Below are 20,167 nucleotides of genomic sequence, written 5' to 3'. Positions count from 1 at the left end.
CCCTGCTAGGGCAGCACCAATTGATGTTTTCGCCACTGAGATTTGCCGGCGAACCGTTGTTCAACTTTGTCGCAGCAGTTCTGATCGACCGCGCGCGCGCAGCGGGAACGGTGGCAGCACCCCCCCCCTCGCTACCTCCACGCGGCCCACGCTGAGCGCGCGTGCCGCCGGGCCTGGCACCACGTGGTCGCACATCGACTCCGATTTAAAAACGAGGGTGGCGGTAGTGGCGGCGGCGTGGTTGAGCCGGACGCGGAACGCTCGCAACGCTCCCGTCGGCCCCTACCCCACAGCCCCCGACGCTCTGAGCTCGTTCCTCTGTTTGCGACCAACGTTTCCCTGACCGCGCCGTGTGCCCTCCTCGTGCTGCTTGGCGTATGAGTGAATGAATGGCTCTTTCAGGAGAGAGAGAGGGGGGTTGTGTGTGTGGGGGGGCGGGGTGGGTGTGGTGGCGGCTTTGAAGTGTGAGCTTGATAATCCGTCTGTCGTCGCGGCTCGGGGAGGGAGGCTTGAGGGCCGGGGGGGGGGGGGCCGGGGGTGAGGGCCGGGGGGGGGGGAAGGGGCCGAGGGGTGAAGGCCATCCTCGCCCACTGCCCGGATTATCGTAGTAGCACACAAGTGTAGTAGCTACTACACACAAGTGTAGTAGCTACTACACGTGTCGTAGCTCCTACACGTGTAGGAGCTACTACACGTGTAGCAGCTACTTCCAAGGGCCCCACGCTAAATGCTTTCAAGCTATCAATTCCGGTTCAGTGATTCTGCACTTGCTCTATTACTATAGCACTATACCACCTTCAACTTTTATGAACGACTGGGTGTTTAAGGTTAGCGATTTGTCGTATTATCTGCTTGTATAGCAAGTGAAAAAATACAATTAATTTACTATGCAAGTTAAACATTTATGTTTTTAATATTTCAGTGTCCCTCTATAACATAAGCTACAGGCCCCGCACTAGCTTAATCCGGTACCGCACATAGCCAAGGAGGGATGCAGGAGGCCGGGGTCAGGGAGAAGGAGGCCAGGGACAGGCCACATGACGATTGTACCCCCCCCCCTCGTCCCGTCAGAGCGACTCTCTCGATGTCTCCTGGGAGACCGCTCTCCCGTCGAAGGGAGGAGACACCTGGGCCTGCAATGGTCCTAGGCACGGCGACGCCAGGATATTGCAACCGTAAAGCATACAGTAAATTGGTACAGTGTAGTTGCAGCCATAATTTGAAACACACTCGCTGTCATCAAGAACGCACGGGCACAGCTCCCTCGCTGCTCGCGCCAGGAGCGAGCGGCCGATGCTCGCTCGGAACTCAACCCCCCCCCCCCACCTCAGCCGGTTCTAAGTTCCACCATCACCTCCATCACTACCATCACCACTGTCATTATCACCACCGCTATCATCACCACCGCCATCATCACCATCACCACCGCCATCACCATCATCACCACCGCCATCACCACCGCGTGGTTTCAGGGCTCCCCCTGGCCACCGATTTTTGGGCGCCACTCCGATGGTGGCCTCGGTGAGTCGTCCTCCATCTCCTCCCTGCACGGGAGTCCCACTCATCATCATCATCCTAATCTCCTCTCCCCAATGCTTTCCTGCCACGAGCTATCCCCATCCCACCGTTACGATCCTTGCATTTTCCACACGAACCTCTTTCCCCTCCCCGCGTCAACCCCCACTGTGCAATCTTCACCGCCGTACGAGTTGCGTTCTTCAAGTGCAGCTCTCTGGCTGTTTCTGTAACGCGGACTTCACGACCCTGCTACTAACGTCAAGGAACCCTACAAGACACCGCACGACCAATCCCATCGAGCTGTGTCACACGCGCACGTCCTAGGACCGTGCCGCCCGCTACAACGGCCGAGGGGGCGTGGAAGGAGGAGACGTTACTGCTCTGTGTTCGGCGCGTGCACAAGATCGGTGCCAATGTCAGAGGTCTGCTGCCGGCCACGGCGAGAGGACATCATGAGAGAGAGTTGGGAGCAGTTTTGCTGTTCCTCCTCCTCTTTCGTTGAAGGAGGTCCACACCTAGGTGGGATCACGACACGGTCCGTAGTTTCTGTTACGTGACCACAATTGTTAATTCTCAGGGAGCATAATTCCGCGTTTCGTATGGCTGGGGCTTGCAGGCTGCCACGTGGAACCACATTACATTGCACTTGTATCGCTTCAAGAGTCCAAGATCACCAGACACTTTAATTCCGTGTTATATCATCATCGTAATAATAATAATATCGATATTGTGCTCCATTTTCCAGAAACGGAGTCGCGCTACACATTACAAAAAGCAAATTAAACAAAACTGAGCTCGTAGTTGTTTCTTGTAAAAGGCTTCACTGTAAATATTTACAGTGAGTCTCACTGCTTTTACGACATCTGGGCCAGCAGGGCTTTGCTTTGCTTCGGCACGGCCGCTGGTGATGGCCCCTGGGGCCCCCACAACACCACGGCCACCGTTGGTGATGGCCCTTGGGGCCCCCACAACATCACGACCACTGGTGGTGATGATGGCCCGTGGGGCCCCCACAACACCACGACCACCGGTGATGGCCCCTGGGGCCCCCACAACACCACGACCACCGGTGATGGCCCCTGGGGCCCCCACAACACCACGGCCACCACTGGTGGTGATGATGGCCCGTGGGGCCCCCACAACACCACGACCGCCACTGGTGATGGCCCCTGGGGCCCCCACAACACCACGGCCACCGGTGGTGATGGCCCCTGGGGCCCCCACAACACCACGACCACCGGTGGGTCCCAACGGCGGCACGGCCGCCCCCCCTCGCGTCACGTCCACAACGTGGTGCACTCCCCACCGTTTGTCATAATTCTCGCGGCCCCCGTCGTCGTGTGTATATTAACATTCTCTATATTAACAACAAAAAAACTCAACTCGTTTTTACATTTTCTTTTGCTCCAGTAACCTAAGCGTAGCGTATGTCGCATATGACTTGCATACATGTAACGCCGCCGAATCCCACGCACGCCGCTCGATGCACGCATCGCGAGCGTCAAGACGCATCGTGGCGCGACACGACGCAGGATCGCCCACCGCCCGCCGCCTCTGCTCTTCCGACTCCGGCCGCACGGCGATCGGAGCGACGTGCGAGCGGTGTGGGGGTCGCCGCCGTCGACCAAACCCCCCAGGACGCGTCGCCCGGTCACCACTCGGCCCCTTTATCGCATCTGCGCGGTCGCCCGCGACAATGTTCGGCGCGACACCGCCGCCGCCGCTACGGGATCTCGTGCCGTACACAGACGGCCGACTGCCCCCCCCCCCCGCGCTCCCAGGGGCCGCGTGTCAACCCCCGACTTCCCCGACACCACCCACGGGCCGCTCGGCAGCCGCGCGGGCACGGGCGCCTCAGGCTCTGAAGGGGATGGCGTTGAGGCGCGCTCGCTTCTGTGCCGTCGCCTGGCCCCTGGGGGGGAGCGGGGGGGGAGGGGCGCGCAGCCCCCCCCCGCCGCCTCCCGTGCCCCCCCCGCCGCCCCCCCCGTCCTCCCAGCCGCCCGAGCCGCTCCCTTTGCCCAGCAGCCGGCGGTAGCCCTCGGCCGCCTGCTTGCCGTCCTTCTTGGCCTGGCGCAGCACTCGCTTCAGCTTCTTCACCTGCGGCGAGGTGGGGGAGAGCGGTGGGGCGGGGGGGAAGAGACGGGGCGGTGAGCCTGCGTGGCCTTGCACGGGCCCTGGCTGAACCTCGCGCTCGATCTGTATACTACTTTGTTTTGTTTCGATTTAAAGCTTCTTTCGTGACTGCAGGGATTCATCTTCTTGGTTCTTTCGGTAAAGTCACGTAGAATGGAAATAATACAATAATAAAAATTTAAAATAAAACGTAATTAAATAATTCTCAAGACGTTTCGGCCACAACGCAAGCAGCCGTCCTCAGGTGAAAAACAGGTCTGTCGGGGAGACAGCGTCTGAATGACACTCTGTCTTCTCGACAGACCTGTTCTTCACCTGAGGACGGCTGCTTGCGTTGTGGCCGAAACGTCGTGAGAATTATTTTATTATGTTTTATTTTTATTATTTTATTATTTCCATTCTACGTGACTTTACCGAAAGAACCAAGAAGATACTTTGTTTTTCATCATAAACGTTTTTGGGTTAGATCGCGTTATTTATAAATGTGTCATAACCCTCCACCACCCGACACGGCCAAATAGTAAAAAACGTGCCACGTTTACAAAAGACAAATAGTTCACTGCTATAGCCCACCGGTGTGTTGCAGAGTGAATCCACAACATTTACATTTTACTGGTAGGAACCTCCTGGTTCCATCAGCCCACAGGGGATTATTCTGTCCGTCCAAAAATGAGAGGAGTGGGACTGGGTGGAGAGGGGGGGTGGGGAGGGGCTGGGGGGGAGGGGAGGGTGGGGAGGGGCTGGGTGGGGAGGGTGGGGAGGGGCTGGGTGGGGAGGGAGGGCTGGGTAGGAAGGGTGGGGCTAGGTGGGGGTGGGAGGGGTGGGGCTGGGTGGGGAGGGGCTGGTCACCCCGTGGTGCCCTTATAAAACTCAACGTTTAACCTACTCACGCCGGCTTGTGCCCGCCCTCACAGTCGGCCATATTTGCGGAATACACCACGCCGCCGTTGACCCTGGCCATTGACCGAGCAACCCAACGTTCCTACCCGCTCCCTCCGCAGGAATGTGTTTTGAGTACGACGTTTCGCTGGTAATTACATCCGGCATCATCGGGCAATTCGCCAGAATGGTGAAGCCCTCCACTTGCTCCCGGTCTTAAATAGAGCAGCAGCACGGTGACGTCATCATTTAACCCAAAAAAAAACTTTATTGTGAATAATATTGGTCGCGAAAGACGACGTGTTACTTTGTTTGTGTTTGTTTGTGTTTGTTTGTGTTTGTGTTTGTTTGTGTTTGTTTGTGTTTGTTTGTGTTTGTTTGTGTTTGTTTGTTTGTGTTTGTTTGTGTTTGTGTTTGTTTGTGTTTGTTTGTGTTTGTTTGTGTTTGTTTGTTTGTGTTTGTTTGTGTTTGTTTGAGGCTCAGCCGAGACGCGCAGTGGGCTGACGGTCGCTCCCTCCTCCCTCGGTGAGCCCCGGCCACACGGGGCAGTCGCGTCTGACAACGGCCCCCCACCCACTGCCCGTAGGGACCCCCCCCCCGGGACCCCCCCCACCCCCCCGCCTGCCTTACTCCGGCATGCAGGGGTAGAGCAGCCGTGCCGGCAGTCGGCACTCGGGAACGACGTCCACTTGCCTTTTGCTGCAGGTGCCGGTTCTTCTTCTCGAGCACGGAGAGCTGCTTCGTGAGCTTCCGCACGCGGTCCTCCTCTTCGAGCAGCGCCGACTGGATCGGGGCGCAAAGCAACTGCAACACAGTCACGTGGGGGGTGGGGGGGTGGTGGGGGTGGTGGTGGGGTGGAGGGGGTGGGGGTGGTGGGGGTGGTGGTGGGGGTGGGGGTGGTGGGGGTAGGTGGGGGTGGTGGGGGTGGTGGGGGTGGGAGTGGTGGGGGTGGTGGGGTGGAGGGGGGGTGGAGGGGGTGGAGGGGGTGGTGGTGGTGGTGGTGGGGGTGGTGGGGTGGAAGGGGTGGTGGTGGTGGGGGCAGTGGTGGTGGTGGGGGTGGTGGGATGGAGGGGGTGGTGGGGGTGGTGGGGGTGGGGGTGGTGGCGTTGGGGGGGCAGTGGTGGGGGATGGGGGTGGTGGGGGCACGCACATCGGGTGAATGGGGAAACTCCGTGCGATGGCACAGACTTCGAACTCCCTCCCGCCGTCTCTTTTCCCCAGCTCTAGGAAGCGTTGCTCAATTTCAAGACGCGTTGGTAACTCTGTGCCGCGCGTCTACGACGACAGCGCCGTTCGTTGCTGGCCGCTCGACGTTTTTTGGGCTTTTGCAGCTGTGTGGCTTTACCCCCCAGCCCATTCCACCCGCGCGAGACCAAAATAAGTCCATAAAGAATTCCGTGTCGGGGCGTGACGTCTCGCGCGAGCTGCTGCGCGTTTATTTTTAGGAGGAAATTAATTTCAACTCCATCACGGGCGCTGGCTGGCAAATCGCCCGCCTTGGCACCACGCGAGCCACGCACGGAAGCCTCCGTCCACTCGATCACGCGCCGGCAGGCCCCTGAACCCACGCTCCGGCCGCCTTTGTCTCCCCCAAGCGCCCGACATTCACGCACCGGGATGACCGATTCTCGGGGGGGCTGAATTGACCTGCCTGGTAGCCCGCGGGCAGGTAGCGATGCCTGCCGGGGGAATTGCGGCGAAACCTCCGAGCCAGTTGAGTCGATGGCGCCCGGCGATTTGAACGCCCGGCAGGCAGCAATGAATCTGCCGCACGGGGCGATCGCTATCGGCTTTGAATCCGGCGCCGCCCGCCCGCCCGCCTGTCTGCTATGAAACGCGGCTCCCGTTGGCGCAGGATTCGCGGGACGCGTGGGAGGGGGGGGGAGCGCATCGGGCGCCCATCGCCCCACGCATCGTGCCCGACTCCCCTGAAGCGCGCTGACTTTTTGTCAACAGCCAAAGAAATGCAACGGCTCTCCGCGGGGTGGACCTCGCCTCCAATCGGCGGTCTTGAGCAGGCCACGGAGAACTCCAAATTGCAACGGCATGAGGCCATCCACTCCGAGGGTCGTTGTCTACATGGGGTTTATGAAGCGAAAGGAGTGAGTGAGTGAGTGGGTCTGTGGGTCAGTGAGAGAGTGAGTGAGTGAGTAGGTGGGTGAGTGGGTGAGTGAGTAGGTGGGTGAGTGAGTGGATCAGTGGGAGAGTGAGTGAGTGAGTAGGTGGGTGAGTAGGTGGGTGAGTGAGTGAGTGAGTCAGTGGGAGAATGAGTGAGTAGGTGGGTGAGTGAGTGAGTGGGTGGGTGAGTGGGTGAGTGAGTAGGTGGGTGAGTGAGTGAGTGAGTGGGTCAGTGGGTCAGTGAGAGAGTGAGTGAGTGAGTAGGTGGGTGAGTAGGTGGTTGAGTGAGTGAGTAGGTGGGTGAGTGAGTGAGTGAGTGGGTCAGTGGGTCAGTGAGAGAGTGAGTGAGTGAGTAGGTGGGTGATTAGGTGGGTGAGTGAGTGAGTGAGTGGGTGGGTGAGTGGGTGAGTGAGTGAGTGAGTCAGTGGGTCAGTGGGAGAGTGATTGAGTGAGTAGGTGGGTGAGTAGGTGGGTGAGTGAGGGAGTTGGGGGGGTCTAACGGGGGCTGCTCTGTGCAGAGAGCGATCGGAGAGAGCCGTGGAAACGTGGACCAATGATAGCACGACTCCACGCTCATTGGGGCCGCGTTGATCATCTCCCTGCGAGATGCACCCAATGGGTGGATATGTGCTGAGACGTGAGGTGGTGGTGGTGGTGGTTGACGCGGCCTCCTCTCTGTTCGTTCCCCCACGAGGCAGCGCTCTGGTCGCTCGTAAATTCCGATGGCACCGTTGGAGTTGTCATCGGAGAGGAAACGTTCACCGGTTATTGCTTGTTTCTCAAAGATTCACGGCAAATGACATCCGCACGTGTTTCGCGCCACGAATGCGTCTCCTCCACTGCGGGATGGATGTAGCGAAGCCACGTCAGGCGTGGAAATCGGCAACATCCATCATCAAACTCACCGCTCAAGCAAGGCCGTTACGGCCAGCATTCGCCGTGAAATGCATCGAGCACGGATTGGGGATTTCAGGGACAGGTTGACAAACGATCTGTCACGCAGCCCAAACGGGGAGCTGCATTCGGGTTACTGAAACAAAAACAAAAATGAAGTCAGCCCAGAAGGTCACCGTTTGGTAATGTGGCCTCCAAAGACGGAGCATCAGATATGTTTTCCATCTGACGCCACCCGATATTGCGATCACGTCAAACGGAATTCTCCGAAATGTCACGCGTTACGTATCACGAGTCGGGTCGAGTTACAGCCTCTCGGCACCCAAACGAGCGAAGGGCAGCAATCATCGACATTCGACGTCCTGGGCCAGCGGTGGAAATTCCACATTCCCATGGCGAGTGCCCGTCTCTCCGCAGTACATCCGTCTGTTGACTTCCAGCGTTTCTGGTTTCTGGTTTTATCGAGCACGGAGGGATCACGGGCCCGGAGTCACCCTCTGGCCCGGATTCGAACTCGTCGCCATTCCGACTGAGGGTGGCGCGCCATCTCCAGCGCGTGGAGCGGTGAGGAGACGGCCGTGTGCTGCCGTGGGACGCGCCATGCCGACACCGCACGGCACGGCACCCACGCGCCGGCCGCCTTTCATGATGAAAGCACCGCCGCACCAGGTAGTCGTTTTAGGCTGAGTAGACCTAGAGGCCCCCCCACACCATTTACATTTAACGCCGTGCACAGGGTCGCCTGCCGAAACAGGCCGGGATTTGGCTCCGGTGTGCGGGTGGCGGAAATTTGATTCGCGCGGAGATCCGGAGTCGGTGTTGCCGGTGTTGAACTTCAGTTTGGCGAACTGCGCGGTTCTGGCAGTCGGCCTATGGTGGGATAAGGTGGCCACCCACGCTGAGCATCCTGGCCACGAAGTGAACCCAGGTCATCAAGGGTCCTGGTGACTTGGCCTTGCCGTAGACACGCGGGTAGAGTGCCAGGACGACTGATCAAACCTGACACAGCCTCGGCGCGATGAAAGCAACATTGAGATGAATTTGTCCCCAGCGCACCGAGGCTGCTCCTCAACGCAAGTCCCTCGAGCACAAGTGCCGGCAGTAGCCATCATATGGCTACGCTGCACCGGTGAGTGCCAAGAAGAGTGAAGCTGGCACGCGTTTGCCTTGCTGCTGCTATGTTACACACATGAACAATGCCACAATCTCGCCTCTTGGGCTGTGGCCATCGCCATACTGGACACAATGTACGCAGGAACGTTGATGTCACCGTGACATCAACAGCACGCTGCAATTGTGTTGTGTTTTGCTGATGAAGAGACCCTGTGTGCCCGCGCTGCAAACGTGTTTCTGGCTGTTGCCTTGGCTATTCAGCGAGAGAAAGGGTTTGGATTAGGATAAGATCTCCGTGTTTATTTGGCCAGCGTAGCGGTCGGCACGCTGCGCGCTGAACCCAACGACCCGACTCTCGCTCACAGCCAACATCAGCGACAAATCTGATCCCGGTTCTGGGCCTCATCTAGGTAGACTCAGCCTTAAACGAGCGCCTGGTGTGACGTATAAACATCGGCAGTGGCGCTGACCACACCACCCTCTCCCGTGTCGCATTGACATGCATCGGTGCTCGCTGGCAACACTTGCCCCAACTTAATACAGCAGTCGTGCTGAGACGGTTCCACCTGAAGACGGAAGCTTGTGTTGCCTCCGAAACGTCGTGATTTTTTATTTTTTTATTTTTTACCTACGTGACTTTATCGAAAAAACCTAAGCGTATACTTGCCCCAACAGTCTGCATGGCTGCAGGGGAGACCATTGGCTTCGGGAGGGCCTCTGGGTGGATGCGGCTTCTCACGCCAGAGCCCCCCGTGAGCTCTCTCTGCGTGCTGTGCCCGGCTGCCCCGCGTGCTGCCCCCGCGTGCTGCCCCCCCCCCCCCCACGCTGCACACAGCGGTCCTCTGAGCTCGGCGCCAGCCACTTCGCCGGTGTGGCACTGCCAGAGGACTCATACTCTTAGTTCTTTCGATAAAGTCACGTAGGTAAAAAATGCAATTAAAATTAATACATTTATGTTTAATTTAATATTTAAGAGCTTGCATCTTGAATCCCTGCCTCACTTGATGCAGCAAATCTGGCTGTGACGGTCCCACCTGATGACGGAGACTTGTGTTGCCTCCGAAACGTCGTGATTTTTATTATTTTATTTTTATTAATTTTAATTTCATTTTTTACCTACGTCACTTTACCGAAAGAACTAAGAGTATGAATCCTTGCAGTCACGAAAGCTTCAAATCTAGCACTGCCAGAGACCACGGCGCGTGGCCCGTGCGTGGTAAGGCAGGCGAGATCGCTTGGCTCGAGCCCTCGACCTGGCCGAGCGCACGACGGCACCCTCGCGTCTTGTGATGAAGTGGCTTTCTCTCGCGCTCGCACTCAGGTCCCAAAGACAAAGATGCCTGTATGGGTTTAACACACTATTGGGGCAAGGGCTGTTAGCGAGGACCATTGAATGCGGGCACATGACGCAAGCTATCCGTGGTAAAGTAATCCTGATTATATTTTTTAGGTCTTTCGGTGAAGTCACGTAGAATGGTTATTTCTTTGAACCCGTCTACGTGACTTTAACGAAAGACCCAAAGAGTATGAATTCCTGCAGTCACGAAAGCTTTAAGTCGAGATTTAAACTTGATTAATAAGGCATTTGTCGTGTGCACGAGTGGCCTCTCATTCCGCAGTGGGAACGGCAAATCTCGTTACGTCAATTCAATGTGGTGGCATTTTGAACGTAAAAAAACCCATCTCAGCTATAGGCGCTACTGCCAATGAACATCTGACTCTCACGGGAGCTCATCGCCTTTATTTATCCGGCAAATCCGTACGGAGTCCCGAGGCTCGTGCGTTGGGATGTTTGCCCATTCTCATCAATGAGCGTTTTGTCTGCGGGAGGAAACCTGAGCACACGAACAAAATCCACGCAAAGGAAGCAATAACGCGAGAAGATCCGTGCGAATGGATTCAACAATCTACCTGCTCTGATGACATCTCTTGGCTACCTTTTTTTCTTGTTCATGTTTTTGTTTTTTTTGTTTGTTGCGGTTGCACCCGATTCAAGAGCCGAATGGCTCACAGGGCTATACCTAATAAATGAACTTGAACCTTGGGCCAGAGGGTTTTAGAGTCTCACAAATCTTTGTGATGCACAAACCCTCGCCTCCAATGTGCTGGAGCACATTGCTGGCTGTTGAGAGCGAGTTTGAATGAGGATAAGAGGTGTGTTAGTTACGTTGTACCTCCACCCCAATATCTCCCACCAGGAGCAGCAAGCCCCCTACCACGTGGCCCACAGGCCAAGGGGCCTGGGCCCTGTACCCACTTGGGGTGGCAAACGGGATCAGTTTCCACCGTGGGCTACATCCCCAACACCGCTATTGTACATCAAGTAAGGCACCCTTCCCTAACGGCGTTCATCTCTTCTTGGTTATTTCGGTAAAGTCACGTAGAAGGGAAATAATAAAATAATAAAAATAAAACATCATAAAATAATTCTCCTGACGTTTTGGCCACAACGCAAGTAGACGTCCTCAGGTGAAGACCAGGTCTGTCGGGGAGACAGCGTCTGAATGAAACACCACCACGCTTGGAGCGTATGTTTAAGCTGTTTATCTCGCGAAAAGCTTCCGTCGCGACTTTACGATCGCACGCATTTGCGATCGGCACGGAGCGCTCGATTACCGAAGACAATATTTGCTCGCAATGGCCACCGTGGGCGGTTACCCGCGAGTAAGTATTTGTTGGTGGCATTGCCTCTGGAGGACGCGGCCCAAGGGCTGGCAGCCGTGCACGGGAGCTGCCGTCCGTCCCTGCTGCCGCCGCTGCTGCTGCCTACTCACCTCGTTGTCCTGCTGCATCTCCCACTCGGGCGAGTAGAGGTGGACCTGCGCGCCCTGCGAGCAGTTGGAGAACTGGAAGAGGCTGGAGAACATCCGGCGCGTGTCCTGCGTCTCGGGGAAGATGGCGTCCTGGAAGTTGACGCCGTGCGGCACGAGGTGGTAGTTCTCATCCATCCTGACGGGGAGCGCAAAGACAAAGGTCCCCCGTGGAGCCTTAACAGACTGTTGGTAGCAAGTGCTGTTAGCGAGTAGCACCTATGAAGGCCAGAACGGCACACGAGGGAGTGGGTGGCTAATACCACGCCCGGGGAGCACGGTGTGTGTACCTGAGCGTACCTGTCTGTGTATGCTCAGGTACACACACAGGTACACAAAGGTATGCACAGGTACACACACAGGTATACACACAGGTACACACATGTATGCACAGGTACACACACAGGTACGCACACAGGTACACACAGGTACGCACAGGTACACACACAGGTACACACACAGGTACACACACAGGCACACACCGGTACACACAGGTACGCACAGGTACACACATAGGTACACACACAGGTACGCTAAGGTACGCACAGGTACGCACACAGGTACGCACAGGTACACACACAGGTACACACAGGCACACACAGGTACACACACAGGTACACACAGTTACACACACAGGCACACACACAGGTACACACACAGGTACGCACAGGTACACACAGGTACACACACAGGTACACACTCAGGTACACACACAGATACGCACAGGTACACACACAGGTACACACATGTACACACACAGGTACGCACAGGTACACACACAGGTACACACAGGCACACACAGGTACACAGTTACACACACAGGCACACACAGGTACACACACAGGTACGCACAGGTACACACAGGTACACACACAGGTACACACTCAGGTACACACACAGATACGCACAGGTACACACACAGGTACACACATGTACACACACAGGTACGCACAGGTACACACACAGGTACACACAGGTACGCACACAGGTACACACAGGTACACACAGCTACACACACAGGTACGCACAGGTACACACAGGTACACACTCAGGTACACACAGGTACGAACAGGCACACACGCACAGGTACACACACAGGTACGCACACAGAGGTACGCACACGCGGATACCAATCTCCGTACATACCCAGGCTTGGTCTAACCTGGCTTCGGTCCCTCTGCGTGGGTCGTGCCGCGTGCGTTGTTTACCGCGATGTCCGACGTTTCGCTCTACGAGCTGGGTTCGTCTTCTACTTTCAGCGGCGCTATCAACTCTCCAGCCCGCTCACCCTCTCCCGCACCACGAGATGGGGCTTCTGTCTGCACCGAGCGAGCGTGGGCTCCCCCCACGTGTACGCTCAGAACTCGGCCCGTAACATCTTAATATGTAGAGGACCGCAGAGCTCGAGGAGAAGCGTGGCGCCGGCTGACCGCATGGGTGCTGCTGCATTCTCGCTCGTCTTCGGCTCCTCCTCGCGCCTCTCAGGGCGAGCGAACGGATTGCGGAGGCGTCGCTGCGTTACGAGTTGAACTCGTCGTTCAAGCATCGTTCAATCGTCAGCACTGGACATTCGTCAAATCAAGTGGAAGCCTCCGATGTAAGTCAATGCCGGCTACACCCACCCACCCGCCCGCCTACCCACACGTGAACCTCCAATCACTCACTCGCTCGCACACGAGGTCGCGCCAGCCTCAATAGGTGTTAAATCTCGATTTGAAGCTGTCGTGACCGCAGGAATCCATACTCTTTGTTTCTTTCGGTAAAGTCACGTGGGTAGGAAATCAAATTAAATCAAGAGGTGTTCGCTAGCAGCGCTCTCGTCTCAACGAGGGGGGCGATCCTGTGTCTCCGCACGTCCGCGACCCTGGCGCGCGCCAACGAAGCGAGCCTCCATCCGCCCAGTCTCCACCTTTTTATTTTGGCGTTCGAAGGGAAATTCTAAGGATTCGGGTGGGTGAAGGCGGGGGGGGGGGGGTGGGAATCCCCGGGGCTCACGCGAGCGGCAAACAGGAAGGGCACGGCACGCGTCGGGCGCGTTCAGGATCGCGACAAGCCGGGAGTTGTCCTCGCGCGCGCGCTGGGCAATGGGGCTCGCGCCAATGGACGGCGCTTGACGACAGCCCCGGGGGGTGTTGACACACGCGCACGCAACACGCACAAAGATCCCCCGCGCGGCCTTAGCGGACTGCTGGGGAGAATGGCGAGCGCCGAAGCGAAGGCTGGCACGGCACGCCAGGGCGTTGGGTGGCCAAGCACCACGCCCGGCCGCCTTTGTCTCCCTAAGTGGCGATGCTTACACACCGCATCGGGTACGGATTTGAGGTTGAGTCAAGCAATTTTTTCACTATTTTTTTTATTTGACCAGGTAAAGCCCCACTGAGCCGTGTAGCTGTTTTTCAGAAGCGACCTGGCCGCCACAAATGATAGATCAACAAAGTTGCTTATCGTGTGGACATGTACAGCAGCCAAACGCTCTAAACGCACGCTTCTACATGTGCAGGGAAAAACTAGGACCGGGAGAAAAACAATCGACGCGACGTCGGGGAGATGGAACATGCAAACCTCAAACATTCAGGCATCAGCGTCGGGGATTGCACCTTGGGGAAGCCCAGGACCGGTTCAGATAATCGTCACCGGTATTGGCCGTGAGCGGGAATCGAACCCGGGTGGCCGGGTTCGTAGCGCAGCGCGCTAACCGCTGCACCACCGCTCCCCACAAGCACAAACACGCGCACACACAACACGAAGGAGGGGCGGCACGTGCTGCGGTGCGGCGTCACGTGATGCGGGGTGACGTCACGTGATGCGGGGCGTCACGTGATGCGAGCGAGCACCGATGACGAGGCCAGCCAGCTCGGCACACGAGGGAGAGAGAGGGTGGCGATCAGCACGCACGCCTTGACCGCCTTTGTCTCCCCGGTGCTGATGTTGGAACACGCCGGACCAGATGCGCGTTGTTTATTTCACGCCGAGCGGACCTAGAGGATGTCTCGTAGAGCGTGAGCGGGCTGCAGTTTGCCAGGGTTGGCCACCCGCTGGACTGGACGTGGTCACCCACAACAAGCCCTGGCCACTTAGCCCCCCCCCCCCCCGTTCCTAGCAAGCATCCTGACTCGCGAAGGCGGGAAACCCCCCAACAAGCCACGCCCAGAGTGATCCAGCTGATTAAGCTCCTCCTACAGCACCCGGCCTGCCCGCGTGGTCACCCCTCCAAGCAACGGCCAGGGCCCAAAGCGCCGAGCGGCCGCCAACAGCGGGGGGACATGGATGGAAGTGCCACTGATGACAATGACGACGGTGATGGTGATAAGGGGCCGTCCATAAATGACGTCACGCGATTTTGGACGATTTTTGACCCCCCCCCTCGTCACACGGCGTCACAAAAAGTCAGACCCCCCCCTCAAATATGACGTCACAAAGCTCTGCCCCCCCCCCCAAATAAAACATGCTTCAAATCGCTTTAAACTATTGTCATTGTAGTGCGTATTTAATGTGGCGCTGCACTCTGATGTTGTAGGAGAAAACATTTATTAAAAATTCTATTTAATTAATTAGAACGTGTTGTCTATATTTATTTAAAGTTGCGCATTATGATGTGACGTCACATTTCTCAACCCCCCCCTTCCCTCGTCACACATCGTCACTAATGTCTGACCCCCCCCAAACCCCCCCCCCCCAGGTGCGTGACGTCATTTATGGCCTGCCCCAAATGACGCGACGCTGATGATGACGACCATGGCGATGCCGATGATGATGCCGATGACGATGTCGATGACACGAGGACGAGGAGTCCGAGGCGCACCTGAGGAACAAGAAGTAGGTGTTGTTCTCCATGACGGTGTAGGAGTGGCACGAGAAGTAGCCGAGGCCCGTGACATTGAAGCGTGCTCCGGCGGGCATCTCGAGCATGGAGCCCCAGGCCTGGTCGCACAGCAGCTCCACCTCGGCGGCGTACAGCAGCTCCGAGGAGTCGCCGCCGCCCCCCTGCCACGGCAGGAGGTTGTGCACCCCGTACGAGTCCTGGTGCAGCGCCAGCACCTTGGCCATCACGATGATCTCGGCCAACTCGGCGCGACACGCTTCGCTCTGCGGCCGCCAGTCCTGGGGCAGCTGGCAGCCCCAGCAGCAGGAGCAGCAGCAGGTCCACGCGAGCAGCAGCAGCAGCGGCGGCAGCGGCGGCGGTCGCCGTTGCCGCGGGGTCCGCTCGTCCCGGGGGGTCGGCGACGCGGACGGGGCCCGGGCCATGTCGGCGAGATGGAGCGGCGAGTCGAGGCCGAGTGCCGCCGCCTCCCTCCCCGTGGGCCGCGAGCTCCCTGGGCGAGCTCGCGAGCGGGGACCTCGGCTTGGTGACAGAAGCTGTCTGCGGGGAGAGAAGAGCGCGCGGGCGTCCTTCCAGACAGCACCCAGACAGCTGCAGCAGCGGCAGCAGCGGATTGTGCAACAAACAGCGGCAGCGGACGTGTGGGTCTCGTCTCAGGCTGTCTCGTCTTAGCCACGCTGTGTTGCTCCACCACCCCTCGGCCCAAGACAACACACTCACTCACACACCCACTCACTCACGCACCCACTCACTCATGCACCCACACACTCACTCACTCACTCACACACCCACTCACCCACCCACCCACCCACTCACGCACGCACGCACGCACGCACCCACCCACTCACTCACGTACCCACACACTCACACACACACCCACTCACACACCCACTCACTCACGCACCCACCCACGCACACACCCACTCATACACTCCCTCATCCACCCACCGGACATAGACCTCGGATTAGCACGGTTGGCTACGTACGGTGCGAAAGAAGTTCAATATCCACACACACACATTGCAGGTCACAATACTTCTGATTCATAATTCGTTTACCTTGGGTCAGATCGTGTCGGTGAAATGTCATTGTGTGAAATGTCATTGTGTGAAATGCCATTGTTTTCACGACACCCCTCCACCACCCGACCGAGGCAAGCGAGTCACGTGGGCAAACACGTCGATTGATTTGGTTGATGAGCAAAGCGAGTGGTGATGTCGAGACGCCGGCTACGTTGTTGACCATTTCCATCCGACACGAGTCCTCAAGATCACACCCAACGTCACGACGCGGCCTACGCCCTCAAGGAAACGAATCACGAATCGTGACCCCTTGGGCGTGAACGACTTCGCGTGGCCTGACCCCAGACGCATCTCTCTGTCTCTGTCTGTCTGCGCCTTCTCTCGCACCGATCCACCGTGGGATTCTCCCCCCGGTCATCCCTTCCCGCCCAAGCTCTCATCGCTTTTTTCCATTCGAGAAACGCTCCGTACGCTCTTATCGATCACAACGTTGATTATCGTGCTGTTCGTGGCTGGCCGTTCCAAGTTGTGGACCCTTTGCTCTGCAACTTTGTTTACAACAATAGCGCTGCTGCTGCTGCTGCACAACGATCCCCCGTGGGGCCTTCAGGGGGGGCACGATACACGAGGCGTGGCCAGCACCACGTCCTACCGCGATGTTTACTCACCGCACCAGGTACTCATTTGAGGCCGAGTCGACCTAGGCGAGGCCCAGGAACGATTTCAAATACCCCCCACCGCTATTGCTCGTGGAGCGGGAATCGACGAACTCGGGTCACCGGGGTGTGCGGCGCAGTGCGCTAACCACTGCGCCACCGCTCCTCGGTGCTATCGCCGCACACATCAAGCGGGATGAGGCGTCTGGAGCTCCGTTCACTCCGAGCTGCTGGCCGACGCCGCGTGGGTGGAGTTCTCGTCGCGAGAGGAACGCGCCGCGTCTCTCTGGCGGCCTGGTGCGCCCCCGTGCACGCGCTGGGTGGACGCTCAAAGGTGAAGGAGCTGCCCCCCGGGGCTTTGCTCGCCCTCGATGATGCTCTCGAGGGGACTCTGCAGTGAGCCCCTCTCGAGTTTCACTCGAACCCCGTTGCGCATCGCCCCGATGCCTCGACTCGACGACCCCACGCCGTGCGCCACGCGCAGGACACGCGAGCCACCCCCGTGACCCCCGTGACCCCTGTGATTCCCGTGACCCCCGTGACCCCTGTGATTCCCGTGACCCCCGTGACCCCACCGGGCAGCAGGAGGACAGGCGTCGTGCCGCCCCTTGTCGGCGGCCACTATTTTGGAAGCACCGTCTCGGGCGATGCGCTCCTCCAGGACGCGGCGACTTTGACCAAATCGATTTTTTGAGTCGCGCAGACAGGGACACGGGGGGGGGTGGGACGACGACTATTCCGCAAGCCCCGAACGAAGCCCCTGCGAGGAGTCGAGCCACTCACGGGGACGCCCGCGGCATTCCGCGTCCGCCCTCCCGAGCAGCCGTCGGCACGCACTCGTGGCTAGAGGCGCAGCCCTGCAAGTTCTCGTTCTCGCCGCTGTTGGCGAAGCGAGGGCCTCCATTGCGAGAGGCGGGGGGGGGGGGGCTCTAGAGGAGAACCCCCCTCCCCTTCCGTAGATGGTATTGGGCACTGCCCTGCCGCGCTTCAAAGTGGTGGCAGTTACCCACAGTTTACCCCACAACCACCCACCACCACCCACAACCACACGCGACAATCTGCCGACAGCCGCGACTGCTGCCCGATGCTGCTGAGTGGACAGCGGAGGCGGCGTGGAGGAACTTTGCCGCGCCGTGACTCGAACCTGCGCCCTTCTGGGATGCGAAGTCCGCTGCTCGCTGCTCGCTGCTCGCCCCCCCCCCCCCCCCGAACGCCGTCCCCACTCTGTCGGTGATTTACGACTCGCGGAGCTAAAGAGCAGCAGCAGCAGCGGCAGCAGGAGGAGGGGCAGGAGCGTCGCGGAGTCCTTACCGAGTGATTAGGCGGCCTCCAGCCAGCGCATTGCTCCGCAACCAACAGCGTCGGCGGCGATTTGATTGAAGACAGCAGCGACACGGAGGGCGAGTTCACTCGGGAGGAGGCCACCGGCCCCGACCCATCGCCTGGTCACGAGCTCGAGGGACTTGCGGTAGGAGTCGTCGATAGACGTAGACGACGCTGCGGCACCCAGGGCGCGTAAAGTCGACGCTGCCCCCCTCCTCCTCCTTCCTTCCTCCACGCGGGGAGACCACGCGAATCTCCAGTCCTCGTCTCGCAGCCAGCAACCTCTTCACAGATTCACTCCTCCACGCCGCGCCTCTCCTTGCCAGCAGCAGCAGCAGCGGCGGCGGTGGTGGTGATCGTGGCACAGTGGGCCATGCCTGCCTGTCCCCAGCTCCTCTCACGGAGTTCCTCTCATCCCGTCTGTCGAGGAGCGAGGAAGACAGCTGAGAGCGAGGGGAGTGTTGCGAGCAGGAGGAGAGAGAGAGCGGTGGCTGTGTGTGTGAGAGAGAGGGGGCGCGCGTCGCTTTTATCAGCCCCGAGGTGCGCCTGCTACCACTGCGCCGTCTGCAGGAGGAAATGCACCACACGTGCTCTCAAGTCCACCACAAGTGGTGGTGGCACTCTCCCTGAGCGAGTGCGCGAGTGTGAGCACGGCACGGCTCCGCTGGTGACCCACGCTCCAAGGGTCGTGAGTCGGGTTCCGTGTGCCGCGTCAGCTGCGCGCTCGATCTGCCGCTGGGGCCGGAGAGGCTTAAGCCCGCGGGGACAAAATCGACCGGCGACGTCACTCCCCGGTGGCCACGCGGGGCGAGGCGGCCCGCCAGTGAAGTGCAACATTGAACGGACCAGCTGCTGCTGCGTTAGTAGTGGCATTACACACTCTGCAATAATAATAACACTGTGGCCTTCAAAGGAATCAAAATATATCAAAAGCGACGTTTCGTGCACGAGCCCTTAATGGCACGTGATGAAGGAGGGCCGTTGCCCGCATGGAATGTGCTGATGGATTCTGTTAATTGGCTACTCGAGTGGATTCATAACGTACAGGCAGACCTCGCTTAGCGCTCAAGATGCGTTCCCTGGGGCAGTGAGCGCGAATCGAATCGGCGTTCTACGGGGTCGCGCTAAGCGAGGCTCTGCCCGCGCTCTGTATCTCTGGGACCCGTCGCATGGCTCGCATCCTCCCTCCACTTCACGGCTCGTCATCTGTTGACGCTGCTGATGAGACACTGGCCGTCGAAACCCGATGCAGAGTTTTGCCCGTAATTGAACCAATGCTGTTGTAAATATGCACTCCCAGAATGGCGTATGGCTGATGGGACGCGTTAAAATAGATTTTTTTTTAGAGGGGGAGATATGTGGAAGAGGCGAGCTGCTTACTGATGGATCTTGTTACACGCGGAATGTTTTATTGAGTACACAGTGGACGTGCTCAGATGGGAATTCCAAATTGTGCACGCTGTGCGAAGACGGACGCTGTGGAAACAAAGATGGAAAGGGGTCGTTCTGGCCGCAGCCCCTCGGTGCCTTGTGCTGCCCTAAATAGGCGCTCGCTAACAGCACGTGCCCTGCGGGTGTGCATGGCTCTACGCAGACCGCTTGTCGTTGTGTATACCTCAGTGCCGGATTACCCTAGTAGCACAAGTAGCTACAACACGTGTAGTAGCTACACGTGTAGTAGCTACACAAGTAGCTACACATGTAGTAGCTACAAATGCAGCAGCTACACATGCAGCAGCTACACATGCAGCAGCTACACATGTAGCTACTACATAAACAAGTAGTACATGTAGTAGCTACTACATGCGTAGTAGCTACTACATGCGTAGTAGCTACTACATGTGTAGCAGCTACGGGCCCCGCACTTTCAAGGGCCCCGCG

At 58.2% G+C, this 20,167-nt stretch overlaps 2 protein-coding genes across 3 annotated transcripts in view; one reads left to right on the top strand and one right to left on the bottom strand.

Annotated features, from left to right (window-relative positions):
- The window catches only part of LOC133356795 (uncharacterized), a 492,315-nt gene that overhangs the window by 19,308 nt on the left and 452,840 nt on the right, over positions 1–20,167 (top strand). The gene's annotated exons all lie outside the window — the stretch shown is intronic.
- LOC133356707 (coiled-coil domain-containing protein 3-like) lies at positions 899–19,005 on the bottom strand. 2 transcript variants are annotated; one of them, XM_061574348.1, is made up of 5 exons: positions 18,275–19,005; positions 15,268–15,876; positions 11,430–11,604; positions 5,224–5,334; positions 899–3,615 (listed from the first exon to the last, which is right to left on the bottom strand). In XM_061574348.1, exons 2-5 carry the CDS (start codon positions 15,708–15,710, stop codon positions 3,373–3,375), a joined length of 972 nt encoding a protein of 323 aa, XP_061430332.1. In that variant the 5' UTR covers positions 15,711–15,876; positions 18,275–19,005; the 3' UTR covers positions 899–3,372. The 2 variants fall into 2 exon arrangements, with proteins under 2 accessions (XP_061430332.1, XP_061430331.1); XM_061574347.1 differs by having other exon boundaries at positions 15,268–15,825.

Source organism: Lethenteron reissneri, chromosome 55 (assembly GCF_015708825.2).
Source record: "Lethenteron reissneri isolate LAM-NWPU_2019-01 chromosome 55, ASM1570882v1, whole genome shotgun sequence".
In the NCBI taxonomy this organism is placed as follows: Eukaryota; Metazoa; Chordata; class Hyperoartia; order Petromyzontiformes; family Petromyzontidae; genus Lethenteron; species Lethenteron reissneri.
The sequence above is the reverse complement of the archived record's forward strand: the minus strand, read 5'-3'. Positions and strand labels throughout refer to the sequence as shown.